The 20,874-nt window shown below is 33.9% G+C and overlaps 1 protein-coding gene across 2 annotated transcripts in view; it reads right to left on the reverse strand.

Annotated features, from left to right (window-relative positions):
* Window positions 1-20,874, reverse strand: part of Ncam2 (neural cell adhesion molecule 2) — a 409,212-nt gene that overhangs the window by 54,775 nt on the left and 333,563 nt on the right. For both annotated transcript variants that reach the window (XM_048422798.3, XM_085685717.2), the window contains exons 13-14: window positions 5,166-5,285; window positions 731-852 (exon numbers count right to left, since the gene is read on the reverse strand). In XM_048422798.3, coding sequence (XP_048278755.2) covers window positions 731-852; window positions 5,166-5,285 — 242 coding nt within the window. The remainder of the gene's footprint in view (window positions 1-730; window positions 853-5,165; window positions 5,286-20,874) is intronic.

Raw genomic sequence — 20,874 nt, forward strand, 5'->3', positions numbered from 1 at the left:
CGAGTTCCCACACACACACACTTGTTTCTATGGCTTTTTGCTTTAAAAGTAGCTTGTGTCAGTCATTTGGGGTCTTTGGCTTCTCAGATGCTTAAGGACCTTGTAGCAACAAAATTAAGTCCTCTAGCTTTTATACCAACTGCGGTGTGAGAGCGGTCTCTTGGGGTAACTCCTCCTTGCTAACTGGACTTTGGGGTCAACACTACATTATTTAAAATGAGCCAACAGAGCCGGGCGGTGGTGGCGCACGCCTTTAATCCCAGCACTCGGGAGGCAGAGGCGGGCGGATCTTTGTGAGTTCGAGGCTAGCCTGGTCTACAAGAGCTAGTTCCAGGACAGGCACCAAAGCTACAGAGAAACCCTGTCTCGAAAAACCAAAAAAAAAAAAAAAAAAAAAAAAGAACAAATAAAATGAGCCAACAGATTTAGGCTAATGTACTAAGATGAAGTGAAATGTAGATACAAGTAGTGATATAAAGAAGAGAAATGTTATCTCTCATGTTGTTAAATCACATTATAGACTAGAATTAGGGTCAAAACCATCAAAATGTTTCAAAATAGTACGTATTCTTTAATAAAAAGGTAACAAATATAATGATAAATTTCAGAAATAGAAAAATTAACATGTATACTTTACCTTATAGATTCATTCCTTATCAATCTTTAAGATTATGGTGACTTATCATGTAACAGACAGCAAGATACAAAATATTAATCAAAAGATACTTACACTTCTGTATTTCACTATGTATTCTAAAATAGGAGCCCCTCCGTCATCCTGTTTTGTGATGCTGATTTTAAAACTCTTCCCACTGCTTGGCTGTCCATGTATGGAAGGGGGACTTGGCTCACCTAAGAAGGAACACAAACATTCTTGAGGAACTTTCACTGTACGTTCCTAATAAGGCTGCTTTCTAGTAAAACCATCAACCTATATATCAAATACATGATCTTTTATTGGTTTACTTTATTGTGTATTTTGGTGTGGCATAACTTGATGCTCACTTACAAAATAAACTTTACAGCTCAGCTGCTTTAGTAGAATTTCTATGCTTAAAATAGAAAATTTCATATTGTATAGAAGAGATTTGTTTAATAATGACACTGTGTATAGAAGAGGGTCATTTAAAATGACAGTGCAATCATTTTCTTATAATAATTACATTTATAGATGGTTAAAGAGCAGAAACTAAATTTTCACCATTAGATTTTAATATATGCCTCACATACACAAGATGTATTAATTCAAAGATTTATAATTTAACTTAAAATGCTATATTTAATATTTGATGATTTAAGTTTCATAAAATTATGTAATGAAAATTAAATTATTTTCACTTCATTCATTTCTATTTCCTGTTGAAAGCCATCTCTATCTTTATGTCTATTATGTTTTTTTTCAGTGTGTGATCCACAGAATTTATTTAGAGTGTTTTAGGAAATTGTTTAATGGAGCAAGGGCAATTTATCAGTGGCTACAACACTGAAAGAAAGGACATTCCTTTCCCTAGAAAATAGACAGTTGCCCCTTAAGGCAGGCTAGAACTTCAGTAACTCTCCCTGTTTATCCATAATGATAATGCCAAATCTCATAAAGGTCTACTGTTAATAATCACAGCCACTGAACATTACTTTATTACAATGTAATATTTATTTGTAAAATGAAATATAAAAGAATAAAGATTATGTTGCAGTAAAATAAATAAAATAATGTCTTCTATTTGTGAGAGTTTGATCAACCCAATAGTAAAAGAATTGCCCCTAATTTCAAAGAACTCACAACGTTGGAGAATGGTTAACAATTCAACATCAGTATATTGTATTATAAAATATCTATATTATAATTTAGAAGACATGAGAAAATCAGAACAAATAAGAGTCACGGAGGTGGTGGTGTGGTGGTGTGTGTGTAACTGTGTGTGTCCTTTATATCTGTTAGTACACATATAAATGCACTTATATTATGTGGTATGTCCCCTTGTATATTTGAATATTTGGTTCTCTTATTGGTTGACAAATAGAGCTCCTTTGGTCTATGGCAAGGCAGGATAGAGTCAGGTAAAAATCCAAGCAGAGATACAGGAGGAAAAGAGTGGAGTCTAATAGACACCATCCAGCACCATGGCCACAGCATGTGGTAATGCACAGATTAATAGAAATTGGATAATTTTAATGTAAGATCTAGTTATTAATAAGCCTGCGCCATTGGCCAAACATTTATAATTAATTATCAGAGTGGTCATTCAGGAGCTACCAGGCAACCTCCAGTAAACAACACATTTTTGCTTTCCAAAGTGGGGTTAGAATAAAAAAAAAATCCAACTAGATTTTGGCACCAAACATACAATCATATTTCCATGTAGGGTCTAATAAAACAGAAAAAATTCTTCTTTAAGAAACTCTGGTCACTACAGAGTTCTTAAACAGGGTTTTTTTTATGCTATGTAGAAATAAAAAAAAGTGAAAAAATGCCTGCCATAGGCAAGCATCAGCATTCTAGAGCTCTGGGGGACTGAATGCAGTTCTTGGTCATGCTCCTCTGACTGGACTTTGCACATAACTTTCACAACCCAACCTGAGAGCAGCAGTGTCAGATGCTAGAGCACTAGGGTATAGCTTAACAGTATGAAGTTTCCTCATGAGATTACTAAAGACTAGATATATATAGTAAAAGAGGTCCAGACCAGAACAAAACAAAACAAAAAGATCATAAAATTCTAAACAGGTTCCAATGTGTTTCATAACGTACGTATGCTTTTTTTTTTAAAAAAGTATATGGATAGTAATAGAGAGAACAAATAGTTTTAAAATAACAAAGTCTTTAAAGAGAGAAGTAAATAAAAAGAGTTAAATACACAGGAAGTCTGGATCCTGTATGTTATTATGTTTATTCTAAAATTTTTAAATGCTGATAAGCAAAGAAAAGCTACTAAGAGACCTAAAATTAAAAGAAGGACTGTTAAAATAAACCAGGTTATATACTTTTGTAATGCCTTAACTCTAAAGAAACAAAGAACATACTTTTTAAATGGGAATCAAAAATGCTTTAGAGAAATGCTTTTAATTTGTTTCCACAAAAAACAAAAGGCTGTGAATTCACTCCTAGTTAATATGAATCTGTTTTAATCAAGGGAGATCACCTGAAACTTGATAAGTGATTTCTACCAACAAAGGTTACTGCTGATCTTCCCAGGATTTGACCATTATTTAAAAAATGTATCAGGGAACCTAAAGATACTTTGTCTACAGACAAAAGGAATGCATTTTGAGAAAGTAGCAGAGTTATGCAGTAAGGAAAGTTTTTAGTTATTTGGTGGGTTATATAATTATTTTTTAATATTTATGAGAATATAGGATAAAACAACAACTATCAAATGTTTTACATTCGCATGGATTTTGGTATAATGATACAAATTTAAGGTTAATTATGTTACACTGTTTACATTTCTATTTGTTTTTAAAGGATTTTTGTATATTAATACAAATTCAAGGCTATTGTCCTTTTACTATACATCTGTTTCTATTTTTTCTTAAGATTATACCTATACAGTTCATACCTATACAACTTGCATAATTGTCTATCATTTTTAGTCCTTAAAAGCTAATCAGGACAATAAAAAATTACAGGCTAATAACCACCCATATCTAACTAACTTATAGTTATGCTAGGAGGATTTCAAGGTGATATAATGGTATATTTGAGATACATAGGTAATCTTCAATCACTTCAAAGAATATGACATTTAAAATGTTTAATAAGACATAATTGTCTTATTGTTAATGTTAATCTCGACATAAGACAACTTTGCTCCTTGCAGTGATAATTATGTCAAAGAGGATGACAGGCACCAAAATACTCATTTTTGAGCCTCCAGAACTTGTGGGCATGAGAGAAACATCCAGTTACTTCCTTATGCATGCAGGTATGCTTCGACGTGGAAATCAACTTTTTTGGTATACAGAGAGCTTACCAATTTGATTAGATTTATTGGCCAGTGTGCATCAAGGATTTATCTACCTCTACCTCCAAATCACTTCTGATCTTACTAACCTACAACACTGCACTCAACTTTTATATGAGTGCTGTTTATCTCAACTCAGGTTCTCATGCTTTCATGAAATAACAACACTTTGATGACTGAATCATATGCTCAGTATCAAGAGTAAAGATTATTTTTTTAAACATGCACAGTGGTGTTTCAAGAAGAGAAAAGTTGTTCAAAGTCTGTAAATGTAGGAATGCACGGAATTATAAACATTACTCAGAGTATAATTGAATTGATTAAGCTTCCATTGTGAATGAATTTGCAACACCTCTGGGTATCATCAGAAGTTGAGAAAATAAAAATAGAATGTACAAGTCACCTAAGATCTGGGTAGGAGCATTGATAAACTTACCTAGGAGACAGACTGGTAAAAAATAATGAAGGAATTAAAATATTGCATTATGAGAATGGAGAAAAGGGACATCACATAGTGGATTTTGAGAAACGATAGAAAAACCACTGCCTAGATTACAGAGCAGGAACTTACTGTAGACAATTTAATGAAGTAATATTGCATAGAGCAGGCAGATTTGTGCCCATCTTCCGCAACTGCAATATTCAGTCCTCTTCAGTAAATTGTCTCACATTTGGGAAATGACGCAGAGGTTATGCCTTTTAAAATTTCAAAACTTTAAATAAACCAAATTGACTAAAAATTACTTAAAGCAGAATAGTTTTTAGAAAAAGGCCACAGATGATTATGGTCTCCTATAGTCACTTTTGCAACCAATTACTTTAGAGTTTCGTATTCCCTCTTCTTACAGCTCCCATAATTTGCAGGATAATAGCAGTGTCTCATTAAAAGAGACATGGCACACAACAACTGGTCTATAAACATAATAAAAGCTGCAGTCATAATCTAATTAATCATATTACAAATTTGAAAGACATACTCATACTAAGAACAACTTTACTGTTTATAATTCATTGTGTTTTCTCTTTTCTTCCCAGGTTTTGAGAAATGTAAGCCATGATGCCACTAACTCAGAAAAAAACTTCAATAGAGATATAATTCACTTCCCTAAGTATTGAAATGATTTACTGCGTTAAAAAAAAATCCCATTACATTTTCAAGAGAAGACTCTGACGACAGAGAACAGAGTGATGCTGAGTACTTACGGACTGGCAGTGTCTGGAATATTTCTATTTTACTGTAGTCCCCTTGTCCTTTTCCATTTACTGCTGCAACCCTGATTTCATAAGTTGTATTTGGTTCCAGGCTGCTCAAAACAACCATTGCTAAGAAAAGTAAAACAAAACAAAAAGAAACACACACTTATTTTAAAGCATTGCAATAAGGAAAAGCATTGAGTTTATTATTAATCTTTAGGATTAACCTCACAGGGAAATGCCTGAAAAGAAAAGTAGAAGATCATGTGAGCACAATGTCTGACAAGTCTGTTTTGTCAATTCAACTGTAACTCTCAAAAAAGCATGAAATTTCAATGCAAAAAGTAGCACTTTGTTTTGGAACACAAACAGAAAGTCAAAATAGGCACTGATTTTCTTCTTTGAAGTTTAGAAAAATATAAACTGATATAAATGCACCATTTCTTCTATATTTCTATGTATCACTTATACCAATTCAATTATTTCTTCATAACTTCAGGGACATATTATGTTCAGTCTAGAGTGTCTGTGTCTCCAGTGGGAATTTTTCATTTTTGACGAAGAAATGTCATAAACTTGAATCTACAACAACCTGTGTCCAATCACTTTACAATCTCAAAGTGAATTAAATCAGGTCAAACTTTAGCTTATTTCACTCATCTAACTTGCATGTTTTATTATCATTGATTTTACAATATATACCATATCAAAGCCGAGTTTACAATCAAACAGTTAAAAAGGCAGAGTTCTAAAGGTAAAGAAACACATTCAATGGAAAAAATAACATGATTGCCTAAAATTGATCTGAATAAGTGCAATAATAACTGTGCAACAGTGGAAATGGGAACCTTCTGTAGGCTTCATTTTGTAGAAAGAAGTGCAGGCAACTAACAAGTGCTGAGAGCAGAAGAGGTCGTCTTCTGCATGGAAGAGCACACCAGTCGGTTACCTAACACCAATGACCATCCCTAAAGACAGGAACATAAGTCACATTGCCCAGATGGAACCAGTTGGAGGCAGTGTTTAGGAATATATATATATATATATATATATATATATATATGTGTGTGTGTGTGTGTGTGTGTGTCTGTAGTAACACACACACACACACACACACACATATATATATATATATATATATATTAGCAACAAATGATAAAAAAGACTATGAGCATGAATGTGAGCAAAGAGAGTTATATGGAAGGGTTTTGGAGGGAGGAAAGGGAAGGAAAGCTAATGTAATTACATAATAATCTCAAAAATAAATCTAAAAAATTTACAAACATTCACTATATTTGTCTCCAATTTTGTTATTTAATACATATGGAATTATAATTATTTCTAATGTAATTACAGTATATAGTTAATCCATGGTTGATATGGGATTACCCTCTGTATGATGTGATTACCATTAATGAATAAAGAAACTATCTTGGGACTGCACAGCGAATAGAGTTAGGTAGGGAAAACTATAGTGAATGCTGTGAGAAAGAAGGGAAAGTTAAGGAGAAGCCATGTAACCCTGCCAGAGACAGACAGTCAGAATTTTACCTGGTAAACTACCACATGGCAATACACAGATTAGTGGGGATGGATTAAATTTATATGTAAGAGTTAGCCAATAAGAAGCTAGAACTAATGGGCCAAGCAGTGATTTAAATAACATGTTTTCTGTGTAATTATTTTGGGTCTGAGCTACCAGGCAGTCAGGAAACAAACAAGCGACCTCCTTCACCACATGGTGAATAGAACTTAATAAAATTGAAAGAAAAGTGAAGTTCTTTGAGATTAAAGAAGATAAAATATGTATTAATTGATCAAGGCACTAATGAATTAGTTCTCTGGATAATCAATATGAACCATGCAGCATTGACTTCAACCACATTCTTTTCATCTGAACAGAACAGAGCTGCTACAACAGAGGATCTTATGAAAAGCCTATGCTGTAATTAATCTACAGTCTTTGAAGCATCCCAGTATTGACATGATTAGGAGACTGCAGGAAGAAGCCATGTGGTTATTAGCTCGCCTCTTCACCAGTTGGGATCCACTAACTCTTATAAACAGAGTGTCTCTTAACTCTTTAGATAAATACTTTAAAATTAAAGTAAAAATTATTTAAAAGTACATTGAAAGTAAAGACAACTGAAGTGATTGTTTTGGGTGAAAGATTTGCCATAATTTCTGTTTTTTTGTTTTTGTTGTTAAATAGGACTATCAGTTGCAGGCCATGGAATAAGGAAGAATAAAAGAAAATATAAATTCTATTCATCTTTGTCATTTGTTATCTAAATATTGGATATTCATGAAAAGTAGAAATAATTTAATATGTCATTATAAACACTAATGAACATTTACATAGATGATTTATGTTGGTGTTTGTATGAGAGATAGGAGTATAGATGCTTCTACCACAGTCAACAATTTTGATTAGTTATTTAATCCTCCTTATTTCTGCAACAAAATGCATCTGAGAACATTGTCATAAAAGCTATTCTATAAACGTATTAATCATGTAAGCTATTGAATTATTACAATATATAATACAAGGAAATCTGTAGTTTGTTACCCTTTACATAAATCATAGATGTACATTTCATTGAACTGTGCATTTCCAGCAAAATCTCTCTTCTCAAGGTATTTCTTTTTTCAGACATTTCACAGGAACTGCAAAAACCATGGATGTCTTATTAACTAACAAAGTAACCCTACTTCTTTAGTTACATGATGCTCAGTCAAGTTGGTTTTTCATATTTCATGACTTTAATATGTGCTGCTTCATGTCATGGTTGCTCAGTGTATTGAGTTTCAAATCAGAACAATTTTCAGGAATGAGAAGGAAACAGTATAATAATGTGGCTTCAAATATATTTACAATGCTGATCTAAATTCTCAGAGAAAAGTGAAGAGTAGAAGAACCTTTAAACATCCTCCAAAATGATTGGAACAAAGTGTAAAAGCCAACCCATTGATGCTAGGTTTCCAAGTTCATGTACAGCAAGTCAATTTTTATCAAGTCCTGACTTATGAAAGATTGCTCCAATAACCCTTATTATGATTATCAACTTTCTGTGAAATCAGAGATTATTTTGTCACATAAAAAGAGTTGCATACATGTTTAAAATTAAAGTCAGAAATAGAAATAGATTTCAGGGGGTAATACCCAATCTGTAATTTGACTTGCCTTACTTTAAAAAGAGGATATATACCTTAAATTTTGTAGTATATTACCAAACACAGAGTTTCTGACCACCTAAAGTAGAACCTGAAAGCAAACCACCATTTGAAAAATGCAAGGCTTCCCACGCTGCTAGAGAATTGCACTTCAAATTATGAAGTTAGTTAATAGATTTTTTCATTCCATGTGCCCATACAATTGGACAATAGAACTACGGACTGACGTGTGGGATGGCTTCATTCCCTATAATTTACTAGAAATTCAAAAACAAAATTACATCTCTGTGTAACTAGATTAAAAACTACTACGTGTTCTCTGAGGACAAATGCCATAAATTAATGCATATCCTAGAAACATTAACAGCACACTTTGCAAGTCCTACATTGCTTTGTTAGGTATGAGTTTTGTAAAGAAGCAGGTTTCCGTCTCTAATTTAACGTTTTAGTTTTATTGAAATATAATTGAGTTTCTTAGATAACCAAGGGCTATAACTGCAAAATTTGGCAAAAAGTGTGAAGTGCACATTAAAAGAAGGATACTTAACTTGGCCCATGAAGATAAAGCATAAACTTTTAAAAATCATGGATGGTTCAACAACTATGGAAAATACTAGAAAGGAAAACAGAAACTATATTCTCTTTTCACAAGGCATTAAACTTTACTACTGGGAGTGATATTGTTTCGTTTGTTTAGATACAAATATATCTTATTCCTTTAACTGACAACAGACATAGAGGCTACAGAATATTTACTACCTTTAGAGAAAAGAAAATGATAGAGGAAACTAATAAATATAAGCATACATGCAAAATATGATTCAATTTTGCTATGTTTTCTTCCATAACTTAAATCCTGGATTACTGCAGTGGGTTGCCTGACATTCACTGTAAGATGAGATGTCCCTCAGGCTAGAACTACAGCATCACTGGCCTTAAATGGGAGAGATGAGGTTGCCAAGAACTATGAAACAGTCATGACAATAATTAGAAATCACAAAGTAGGGGTGAGGTGCAACTGCTCACTGGATATTATACTGGCTGTTAATCTCCTCAGAGAGATCTAAAAATTCATAGAACAATGAAGTTTTTCAGTTAATATACAGGTTGCACTGTGTAAACAATGGAGAGAAATCAGACACTTAACATCCATTTGAATTTGCTTAAAATATAATGACGCTTTGCAAGAATTTGTAAAAGACTTGTCTTGTAATGAAAATACATTTCTTTTAATGTTTTTATCACTAATACTAAAATTATAATATTCGGATTGAGAAATAATATCAGTTTTGTTCAAAAATTCTATATATAAACACACATATATATGTATATATATACATATATATATAAACAAACATACATATTTATTTCAGGTCAATAATTTTCACTTGATTTTTGTAACTTAAATTTGCATTTTTATGCAAATTTTAATATTTTAGGGTTCTAATACTTTTCTAAGAATCCTTTTCACTATTCTAGGAAGTATTTTGAGGATATGTGTTAGTATATATTGTTGCTGTGACATGTACCATGATACACATAACATTTATTTGTTTTTTATTTATAAAAATAATTCATTAAGAATTTATTTTGAAAAGGAGAAGAAAATCTAATTATTAGAAACTTTATAGGCCTTCTAGAATTTAATTTTTATTTCCTACAAAACTTTCTATATTTTTTGATTTTCATGTTTGGTTTTCATGATAAAGTTTAAATACTTAATCATCCTTTGCTTAAAGAAAGACCTTATCACACAAATGAATCACTTTTATAATTAATAATAGAGATGATTATATTTCACTTGAGGAAGAAGGTTTAAGAGGAATACACAAATTCAATCCACAATAAATTATTCTAGCAATTTTAAGGTTTTAGGTTTTATCTTTAAGTTTTTAATTTATTTTTTAATGAATTTTACATATACTTAACTCATGTTGTTAGGCGATAAAATATATTTTATATTTATTTCCTCAGGTTTATGAGTTCTTATTAGACGAAAGAACATAATTCATGCTGGCAATCATCATTTATACCCGCCATTTGGTGTTAGAGGAGACTAATTGTTTGTTCCGGGCTGCTAAGTCCCTTTAAGTACTTTATAACATGCTTCGTACAAAACCCGGTTAAATGCTTGGCCTCTTGAAAGAGCCAGAGGTCATGCTGCTAAGATTTCAAAAAGGCTGCTTTATTATTATTATTATTATTATTATTATTATTATTGTCATTGTTATTGTCATTGTTATTATTATTATTATTATTATTCTACTACTGAGTCAGGAAAACCTCTTTTTAAATGAGTTGCGGCATACTGCCAGCAAACAGCAAGAAGTGTTAAACTCTGTATTTTTATGTTTAGAAGGTATAAATGACTTTAATTGATTGAAAATAATCAGTGAGATTAAAGCAGCTATACAATATTGCAAAAATGAAATAACAAAGTCTAGATATAGTCACAGTAAAAAGCAAGTTGAGTTTGAAGAAACAATTCTATAATTCCTCTAATTTTTTAGGTACAAGTAATGAGAGAAAAACTACTTTTCATATTATATAACTATAATTAATCTGCTATTAAAGCCAGAAAAATGTCACAAAGACAAAGATAGCCAAAGATTCTCACTTAACACTTGCAAATTGTATTGAAGAACCCATTCATCAAAAAGGTCATTATCAAAGATCAACTTGGGTTTATTGAAGAGAGGCAAACACGATTCAGCAGCACAAATCAGTAAACAGAAAGCATCAAATAGACTCAATGACAAAATTTCATGATCTCCTCAATAACTTCAGTTAAAGCTTGTTTACAATATCCAATATGCCTTCTTCACCAAACAAAAAAGAAATTATAAGTAGGAGAAACATATCTCAACACAATATAAAGTATATAAAACAAAATCACAGAAAATGTTTGACAATAATAGGATCCCCACTTATGTTATGCCTAAGCAAGGAGGCTCACTCTGTCTATTTTTATGAAATGTAGAGTTTGAATACTTAACAAGTGCAACACAATGATTAAAAGAAGTAAAATGAATAGGAAAATGAAAAGGCAAGGTCAAGTTATTCTGGTATGTACCTACTATGAAGCTACGCATAAGAAACTAAAGGTTATAGTAGAAAATTCTTGGAAAAGATAATTGTTGAGAAGATTCACATTAGCTTTATAATTTAGATAAGTGATTTTGTGCTCTTTAGTTTTAAATGATTCATCTGTACTAGACCCCATCTACAGTAGGAGCTATCTTCTAGACACACACACAAAAAAGGTTGTGAGTGAGAATCCTGAAGAGAAGTTTTTTCTGGATGTTAAATCAAAGCTTTTTGAAGGAGTCTGTATCTTCAGAGAATTATGGAGTGATTGAATTTTTTATTGGAGAGAGATGAGAAATAGGATAGCTTTAGTCATTAAAATAATCATACTTTTCTTTATATATGACTTAACGTCTTTTGATAATAAATAAAAATTTTTCATAAGCTGTTTACTTATTGGTAAAGCACTAGCTTCTACCAATCCAAGGCTTCCATTGGAGAGATTGGGACATCAGTCCTGCCATAAGACCTTCCACCTACGTTTTGTCCTGCATACAAGTTGTTGTAGGGTAAAGGAAAAGATGGTGCAGACCTTTTGCAGGTGGTCACCCAATGGCGGTCCCAGCCTCAGACCCATGGCACAAGAGGGAACCTATCCAAGGCATGCCCAGAGCACTAAGACTCAGAGACTGCAGAGCCCAGGGACCTAGGGTAGATACAATTACAACTGGCAAAAAGGTAAATGTAATGATTCCTGATGATACTCTACAATAATCATAGACCATACTATAGCATAATCATTATCAAAAAAAAAAATGATTCATCCTGCAACTGATGGCAGGAGCTACAGAGACCCACAGGCAAACAAGAGGAGGTTGGAAAAATCTTGCAAAAGAGGAGGAAAAAGATTTGTATGAACTAGAGGGTCCCAAGGATACTAAAAGCAAACAATCCACAGAATCACCTAGCCAGGGCTTATAAGGGATCACAGAGACTGAAATAATCATGGAACCTGTATGGATTTGTGCGAGGTCCTCTGCATATATGTCATGCTTGTATAGATTGCTGTTTTTGTGGAACACCTGACAGTGGAGACAGAAAACCGTCTCTGATGCTTTTGCCAGCTTTTGAGATATTTTTCCCCTTATGAAAATGCCTCATCCATCTAATATGAGAACATACTTAATATTATTTCAGGTTCATATGCCATATTTGCTTGATTTCCCCAAACTACCTGCTTTTTCTTAAGGAAAAGAAGGAGGTTTGAATTTAGGGGCAGGAGGATGTGAGGAGGAGAGGATGGAAGGAAAACTTGACAGAAATGAAGTTTTGAGAAAGGAATAAATAAATAAGAAAAAAAAGAGCCAAGAAGGTGAGCAGATAGCATCTTAAACATATATAAAAAAAAAAAAGCTTCCCCCATTTTCATTGCATCTAGTTCCCTGGGGTAGTTACAAATGTATTTTAATGATGCACTGATTTATAACTTCCATTTTTTCCTTAAAATATAAAATGCTAGTGAAATTGTAATATGGGATTCCCCTCTGTGTGCTGTGAATACCATTGGTTAATAAAGAAACTGACTTGGCCTATAGCAAGGTAGAACTTAGTTAGGCAGGAAAAACTAAACTGATTGCTAGAGAAAGAAGGTGGAGTCAGAGAGAAGCCATGGAGCCAATATCGAAGACAGACATACCAGAAACTTGCCAGTAGATCATGAGCCTCATGGTAAAATATAGAGTGGTAGAATCAGTTAAATTAGGATATAGAAGCAAGCTGATAGGAGGTTTGAGCTAATAGGACAGGTAGTCATTTAATTGATACAATTTCTGTGTGGTTATTTCGGTAGTGTGGGCAGGCAGAAATGAACAACCAGCCTTCCTAATACATTTGAGCATGGAATTTGAGGTAAGTTAAACTTATGTTTCTGAGACATGATCATTCAAAATGATTTCAGAGAAGGCTATCACTTATTCCATTTATGTTGAGAACTGTGGGGTTATTTTTTTTATTTTTTACATTGATGGTATTGAGTACAAGAACTCACAACAGCTGGGTTATCTTCAGAGGATCAAGCCAGTCAATATATGCCACAATACTCAACACACATATCCATATGAGCATCACAGAGACACATACACATTCTCACTTAAATACACATGCACATATAGATACATACACAGGTATACATATAGACAGACACAGATACATTCACAAAGACACACAGACATACACACAAATACACACACTCAGGCGCACACACAGAGATGTGAAAATGAGAGCATGGTGCCATGAGGAATGGACAAGCAAAGCAAAATAGAGGTGAGTATAGAAATGGAAGGCAAGAGGGTAAATAATATCAAAATACACTGTTTTCTGTTGTGGGTTTCCTCTGTGTTCTATGTCCAGAACAGCCTCTAGACTGCTGGCTGAGATGATCCAGGCTCACAGAATACCCCAGTCAGGACATGACCAAGTCTCTAAATTTTCTTGGGTCCACTTAAGAGGACCTCAATCAGCGGGAAGTAGCTTAGAAACTATGCCCATATTCCCCAAAAATGGATTGTGGATATTTTTGTTTGTTGAATATGTTGGTTACAAGTTGTTATGGATAATAATCAGTAAAAGACAAAGGAGATTAGATTGAGAGTTTTCTTTTGAAAAAAGGGAAAAGGGAAATGCTGTAGGATAATGACTTTGTATAATGTAAAGAATTTTCACTTGTATTGGTCTAATAAAATGTTGATTGTCCAGTGGCTAGTCAGGAAGTATAGGTGGGGAAACCAGCTTAGAAGAATTCTGGGAAGAGGAAAGGCAGAGAGTCAGTCACTAGAAAGACACAATGGAAGCAAGATGAGAATGTCTCACTGAGTAAAGGTACCAAACCTAGTTGCTAAACATAGACAAGACTTGTTAATTAATATAAGTTGTCAAAGTTAATTAATAATAAGCCTGAGATAATGTGCCTAACAATTTGTAATTAATAAAAGCTTCAGCGCGATTCTTTGGGATTGAACAGTTATGAGACCAGGCAAGACAGAAATGTCTGTCTACATTCTTCTACGTGAATAGCCATATAAAATCCTAATTTTATATTATAAATGCACAACAGTAAATAATATATTTAAATAATAAATTATAGGGAAATAAATTTTATGGTAAAACATCTACATTCATTTCGTATTTCCAAATGATCATTTCAATCAAACTGAAATTATTGCACTTACAGAAGCTCCTATAATGCTTCTGAAGCTCATAAAGAACAACTAAAGTCTGGTATTTTATGTTCATAGAATTATGTCTGCAAATCATACTTCCAATAGATACAAAGGTTAAATTTTGAAAAATGAGGGTAATGAAATAAGAGTTTTTCATTTGGGACATTTTGATGATGTCATGTTCCTGAGAGAAGAATCCTTTCTTCTCTCTAACAGCAAGGGTGTTCTTTTTAAAAAGACAAGGATTGAGTGGAAGATTATGTGGAGTTTGAGGAAGAAATCATGCAATCTAATTTGTTGTGCCAATTTATAATGCAGATATAAAAAGATTCAAATTCTCCCTCATGAAATTCACTTGTGTTTAGTGGAGCTTAATAAAATGCAAAGTAGAATAAATTACTAATACTAATTGGTATCCAAAGGCAAATGTGGGATAATTTCCTCCTGTATCTAGAAGAGGAAAATGTGTATCAAGCCTATGAAAATGCAAATAATAGCACTAACCACCTGCTTAATGACAAGGGCAAGTACAACCTACTTCTGTTACATAATTCATTTTCTCTTTATCAAGAAATTTGAATACTTGATGTCTGCCGAACAGCCACAGAACAGGTGTTTTCTACTGAAAACCTTGCTGTTTTAAAGTTGTTTGCATCTAAAAGAACATGAGGGCAGACCACTACACTGAGCAAAACTAACTGGAAATCCAATTTTTTTTGAGGTTCACAGATCACAATATTTAAATATTTCAGGGAGAATACAAACCTTTTGAAATAGCAAGAAATTTAGGAAAGTTTTAGAAAGAACTGAGAATTATTGTTCTTAGAAACAGAGATGGGACTTGTGTGACATTTCCGATGTCTTGGACCACTAAAATTCATATTGTCCTGAGCACAATCATATGAACTTCATAGAGATATTCACATATATTACTTGCACCTATATATAAGATAGTTAAACTTCTCAGACAATCAAATCACATGTCTATGGGATTAAAACAATGTATGTAAGAGAAGATTGATTATATGTTGTGTATGAATATATATGAGTCAGGCTAAAATAAATAAATACCAAATTTGTAAAAAACATACACACATTATATATAAGTAATTTAATATAATTAAAGAATTGCATCTTACTGACTTTAGCATTACTTATATGTGCTTGGTGATTAGTATATTAAAATTTTAACTTCATTCAATAATATAGTGATTAAACAGAACAAAACATGCTTTCTTCCTGTAATCTGTTTGTATATCTATGTACATATTTAAATAAAGTCAAAAAATGATTTTTATGTATTTTAGGACACCTAGGCACCAACAATGACATTTTAATCTCATAATACATTTTCAATTTCCAAAGAAATCCTCAAATAATGTTAATTATTATCTGTATATCCTCCATAAATTAAAGAATAACAAGAAGGTAAACAACCTGCTATTTTATTTAGAACTTGCTCCATAGGAGCATACTGCAAATGTGGGCAAGAACTCATGGTATAAAACTCACTATTACTTTGTTAGAGGGCAATAGAATCAAAGAAATCCCTATATTGACCTCTGCTCCCTAGAATAGTCCAGATCTCAGACATAATTGGTGGAGTTTCTTTGCATAGTATGGGGTAGATAATGTAGGAAGTCACAACTGGTCAAAGTTCAGAAAATATGTGACTTCAGAGTTCGTAGCCATTAATCAGAAAACTATATCATTCCTGACCCCAAGGTATAAGGGTATAAGGCAGAAGGACAGTAAGAGTCAGACATAGGCCAGTATCTGAGAGAATGTGTCTTCTGGACACCAAAGACAACCACACTCATGAAGTAATGATACCTATATGATGATGCTGCTTTGGGTACCAGTCTAAAACATGCACAGTTCATCTTCATAGTAAGAAATGAGAAGGAGTTCATGAACTCATACTATAAACAGAGAACGATGCATAATCGATGGCTCCTGGGGGATGGGAGTCGGTTTTATGTAAAGGTGTTTCCACTGGTAGGTAATACTCACTTCTAGTGGATGGCCCTAAACCCAGAAGTATATCCATAGAACAAATTGACATTGATGTGCTACAAAATATCTACATAATAAAATGAGAACACAAAATTGAGTGGTAGGAGGTAGGGTAAATTTTGAAAAGGTTAGGGAAAATTTGGGATTTAAAAATTTCAAAAATAGACCACTGCCGCCCTTTTGTCTCCTGGGTCCTGGAAACACCAGCTAGCCCTGCTGCAGTGCTGAGAAGTTCTATCCAGAGAGGTGAGTGGGTGCTCGCCTGGCCTCTCTGTTCCAGAAGAGAGCACAGCCCTTCACCCCTCAGTTTCTGCAGCAGGGTCTTCAGTGTTCCACGGGACCCCTCCCTGCCCCCACTGCTGCTGCCCTTTTGTCTCCTGGGTCCTTGAAATACCAGCTATCCCTGTTGCAGTGCTGAGGAGTTCTATCCAGAGAGTGCTGAGGAGCTCTATCCAGAGAGTGCTGAGGAGTTTCATCCAGAGAGGAGGAGATGGGAGGTACCGATGCAAGAAATCCTCAAAAAACCTGAAAGGCAACAAGACATCTCCAGAATTCAGGGATCATGAAACTAGAAGAATTGAACACCCTACTCCAGAAGAAATAGAAGAAATTGACTCTAAGCGCTTCTTTATGAAAATAATAGAGGAACTTAAACAGGAGGTGAAAATCTGCTGTAAAGAAATGGAAGATAAGTATAACAAAAAGATTGAGGAAATGAGTAAAGAAATGGAAGAGAAATATACCAAAAGGTTTGAAAAAATGAGTAAATCCGTAAATGAAATTCTGGGAAACCAAGAAAAAACAATCAAACAGGTAATGGAAACAGTTCAAGATTTGAAAACTGAAATGGAGTCAATGAAGAAATCACAAGCTGAGGACCGGCTGGCTATGGAAAATCTAGGTAAACGAACAGAGACTTCAGAAACAAGCATAACCAACAGAATACAAGAGATAGAAGAAAGGATCTCAGACTCTGAGGACACCATAGAGAAATTAAACGCATTGACCAAAGAAAACAGCAAATTCAACAAATTCTCATCACGAAACATTCAGGAAATGTGGGACACAATAAAAAAAACCAAATCTAAGAATAATAGGGGTAGAAGAAGGAGAAGAATTGCAGATCAAATGTCCAGAAAATATATTCAACAAAATTATAGAAGAAAACTTCCCCAACCTAAAGAACGATATACCTATGAAGGTTCAAGAAGCATATAGAACACCGAATAGGCTGGATCAAAAAAAAAAATCCCCTCGCCATATAATAATCAAAACACAAAACATTCAGATTAAAGAGAGAATATTAAGAGCTGCAAAGGAAAAAGATCAAGTAACTTATAAAGGTAAACCTATCAGACTTACACCAGACTTCTCAATGGAAACCATGAAAGCCAGAAGGTCCTGGATAGAGGTACTGCAGAAACTAAGAGACCATGGATGCAAGCCCAGACTACTTTACATAGCCAAGCTATCGTTCACTATCAACGGAGAAAGCAAAATATTCCAGGATAAAAACAAATTTAAACAATACGTAGCTACAAATCCAGAATTACAGAAAGTATTAGAAGGCAAATCACAACCCAAGGAATCCAACATTGCCGACATTGCCTACAATAACTCAGGAATCTAGTGACCCTTCACAAGTAGAACTCAAAGAAGGGAAAAACATACACTCCACTACCCCCCCCCCAAAAAAATAACCGGAGTCAACAACCACTGGTCATTAATATCACTTAATATCAATAGACTCAGTTCACCTATAAAAAGGCATAGACTAAGAGATTGAATACGAAAACAGGATCCAAAATTCTGCTGTTTACAAGAAACACACCTCAAACACAAAGATAGACATCTACTCAGAGTAAAGGGTTGGGAAAAGGTTTTCCAAGCAAACAGACCTAAGAAACAAGCAGGTGTGGCCATTCTAATATCTAACAAAATTGACTTCAAACTAAAATCTATTAGAAGAGATAGAGATGGACATTTCATACTCATAACAGGAAAAATTCATCAGGAGGAAGTCTCAATCCTGAATATCTATGCCCCTAAAATAAAGGCACCCACTTATGAAAAAGAAACACTTCTAGAACTCAAGGCAGTCATCAAACCACACACACTAATAGTAGGAGACTTCAACACACCTCTCTCACCAATGGACAGATCAATCAGACAGAAACCCAACAGAGAAATAAGAGAATTATTGGAGGTATTGAATCAAATGGACTTAACAGATATCTATAGAACATTCCACCCATATAGGAAATTATATACCTTCTTCTCTGCTGCCCATGGAACCTTCTCAAAAATTGACCACATACTTGGTAACAAAGCAAAATTCCATAGATACAAAAAAAATATTAGTAACCACCTGTGTCTTGTCAGATCATCATGGATTGAAGTTAGAATTCAACAACAATGCTACACCCAGGAAGCCAACAAACTCATGGAAGTTGAACAGTCAACTACTAAATCACCCCTGGATCAAGGAAGAAATAAAGAAAGAAATTAAAGTCTTCCTTGAATTTAATGAAAATAAAGACACAACATACTCAAACCTATGGGACACTATGAAAGCAGTGCTAAGAGGAAAGCTCATAGCACTAAGTGCCCAATTAAAGAAAACAGAGAAAGCACACATTGGAGACTTAACAGCACACTTGAAAGCACTAGAAAAAAAAGAAGCTGAATGACCCAGGAGGAGTAGAAGACTGGAAATAATCAAACTGAGGGCTGAAATCAACAAAATAGAAATAGAGAAAACAATCCAAAGAATCAATGAAACAAAAAGCTGGTTCTTGGAGAAAATCAACAAGATCGACAAACCCCTATCCAAACTAATCAAACGGCAGAGAGAGAACATGCAAATTAATAAGATCAAAAATGAAAAGGGGGACATAACCACAGACACAGAGAAAATTCAGAGAGTCATCAGATCTTACTATGAAAGCTTAAATGCCACAAAGTTGGAAAATGTAAAAGAAATGGACATTTTTTTAGATAAGTACCATATACCAAAGTTGAACCAAGAACAGGTGAACAATCTAAATAGACCTGTTAGTCATGAAGAATTAGAAGCTGTTATCAAAAATCTCCCTACCAAAAAATGCCCAGGACCAGATGGTTTCATTGCAGAATTCTACCAGAACTTCCAGGAAGAGCTAATACCTATACTCCTTAATGTATATAGAAACAGAAAAATCATTGCCAAACTCCTTTTATGAAGCTTCAGTTACCCTGATACCAAAACCACACAAAGACACAACCAAGAAAGAGAATTACAGGCCAATCTCACTCAAGAACATAGATGCGAAAATTCTCAATAAAGTACTGGCAAACCGAATCCAAGAACACATTAGAAAAATTATCCATTATGATCAAGTAGGCTTCATCCCAGAGATGCAGGGCTGGTTCAACATACGCAAATCTATCAATGTAATCCATCATATAAATAAACTGAAAGAAAAAAACCATATGATCATCTCACTAGATGCTGAAAAAGCATTTGACAAAATTCAGCACCCATTTATGATAAAGGTGTTGGAGAGACTGGGGATACAAGGATCATACCTAAATATAATAAAAGCAATATACAGCAAGCCGACAGCTAACATCAAATTGAATGGAGAGAAACTCAAAGCCTTTCCACTAAAATCAGGAACACGACAAGGCTGTCCACTCTCTCCATACCTCTTCAATATAATGCTTGAAGTTCTAGCAATAGCAATAAGACAACATAAGGATATCAAGGGGATTCAAATTGGAAAGGATGAAATTAAACTTTCGTTATTTGCTGACGATATGATAGTGTACATAAGCAACCCAAAAAAAACTCTACCAAAGAACTCCTACAGCTGATAAACACCTTTAGTAATGTGGCAAGATACAAGATCAACTCCAAAAAATCAGTTGCCCTCCTATACACAAAGGATAAAGAAGCAGAGAGAGAAATCAGAGAAACATCACCTTTCACGATAGCCACAAATAGCATAAAATATCTTGGGGTTACTCTAACCAAGGAAGTGAAGACCTATTTGACAGGAACTTTAAGTCTTTGAAGAAAGAAATTGAGGAGGATACTAGAAAATGGAAAGACCTCCCCTGCTCTTGGATTGGGAGAATCAACATAGTAAAAATGGCAATTCTACCAAAAGCAATCTATAGGTTCAATGCAATCCCCATCAAAATCCCATCAAACTTCTTCACAGACCTTGAGAGAACAATAATCAAGTATATATGGCAAAACAAAAAACCCAGGATAGCCAAAACAATCTCATACAATAAAG

Source organism: Myodes glareolus, chromosome 2, assembly GCF_982192425.1.
Source record: "Myodes glareolus chromosome 2, mMyoGla1.1, whole genome shotgun sequence".
In the NCBI taxonomy this organism is placed as follows: Eukaryota; Metazoa; Chordata; class Mammalia; order Rodentia; family Cricetidae; genus Myodes; species Myodes glareolus.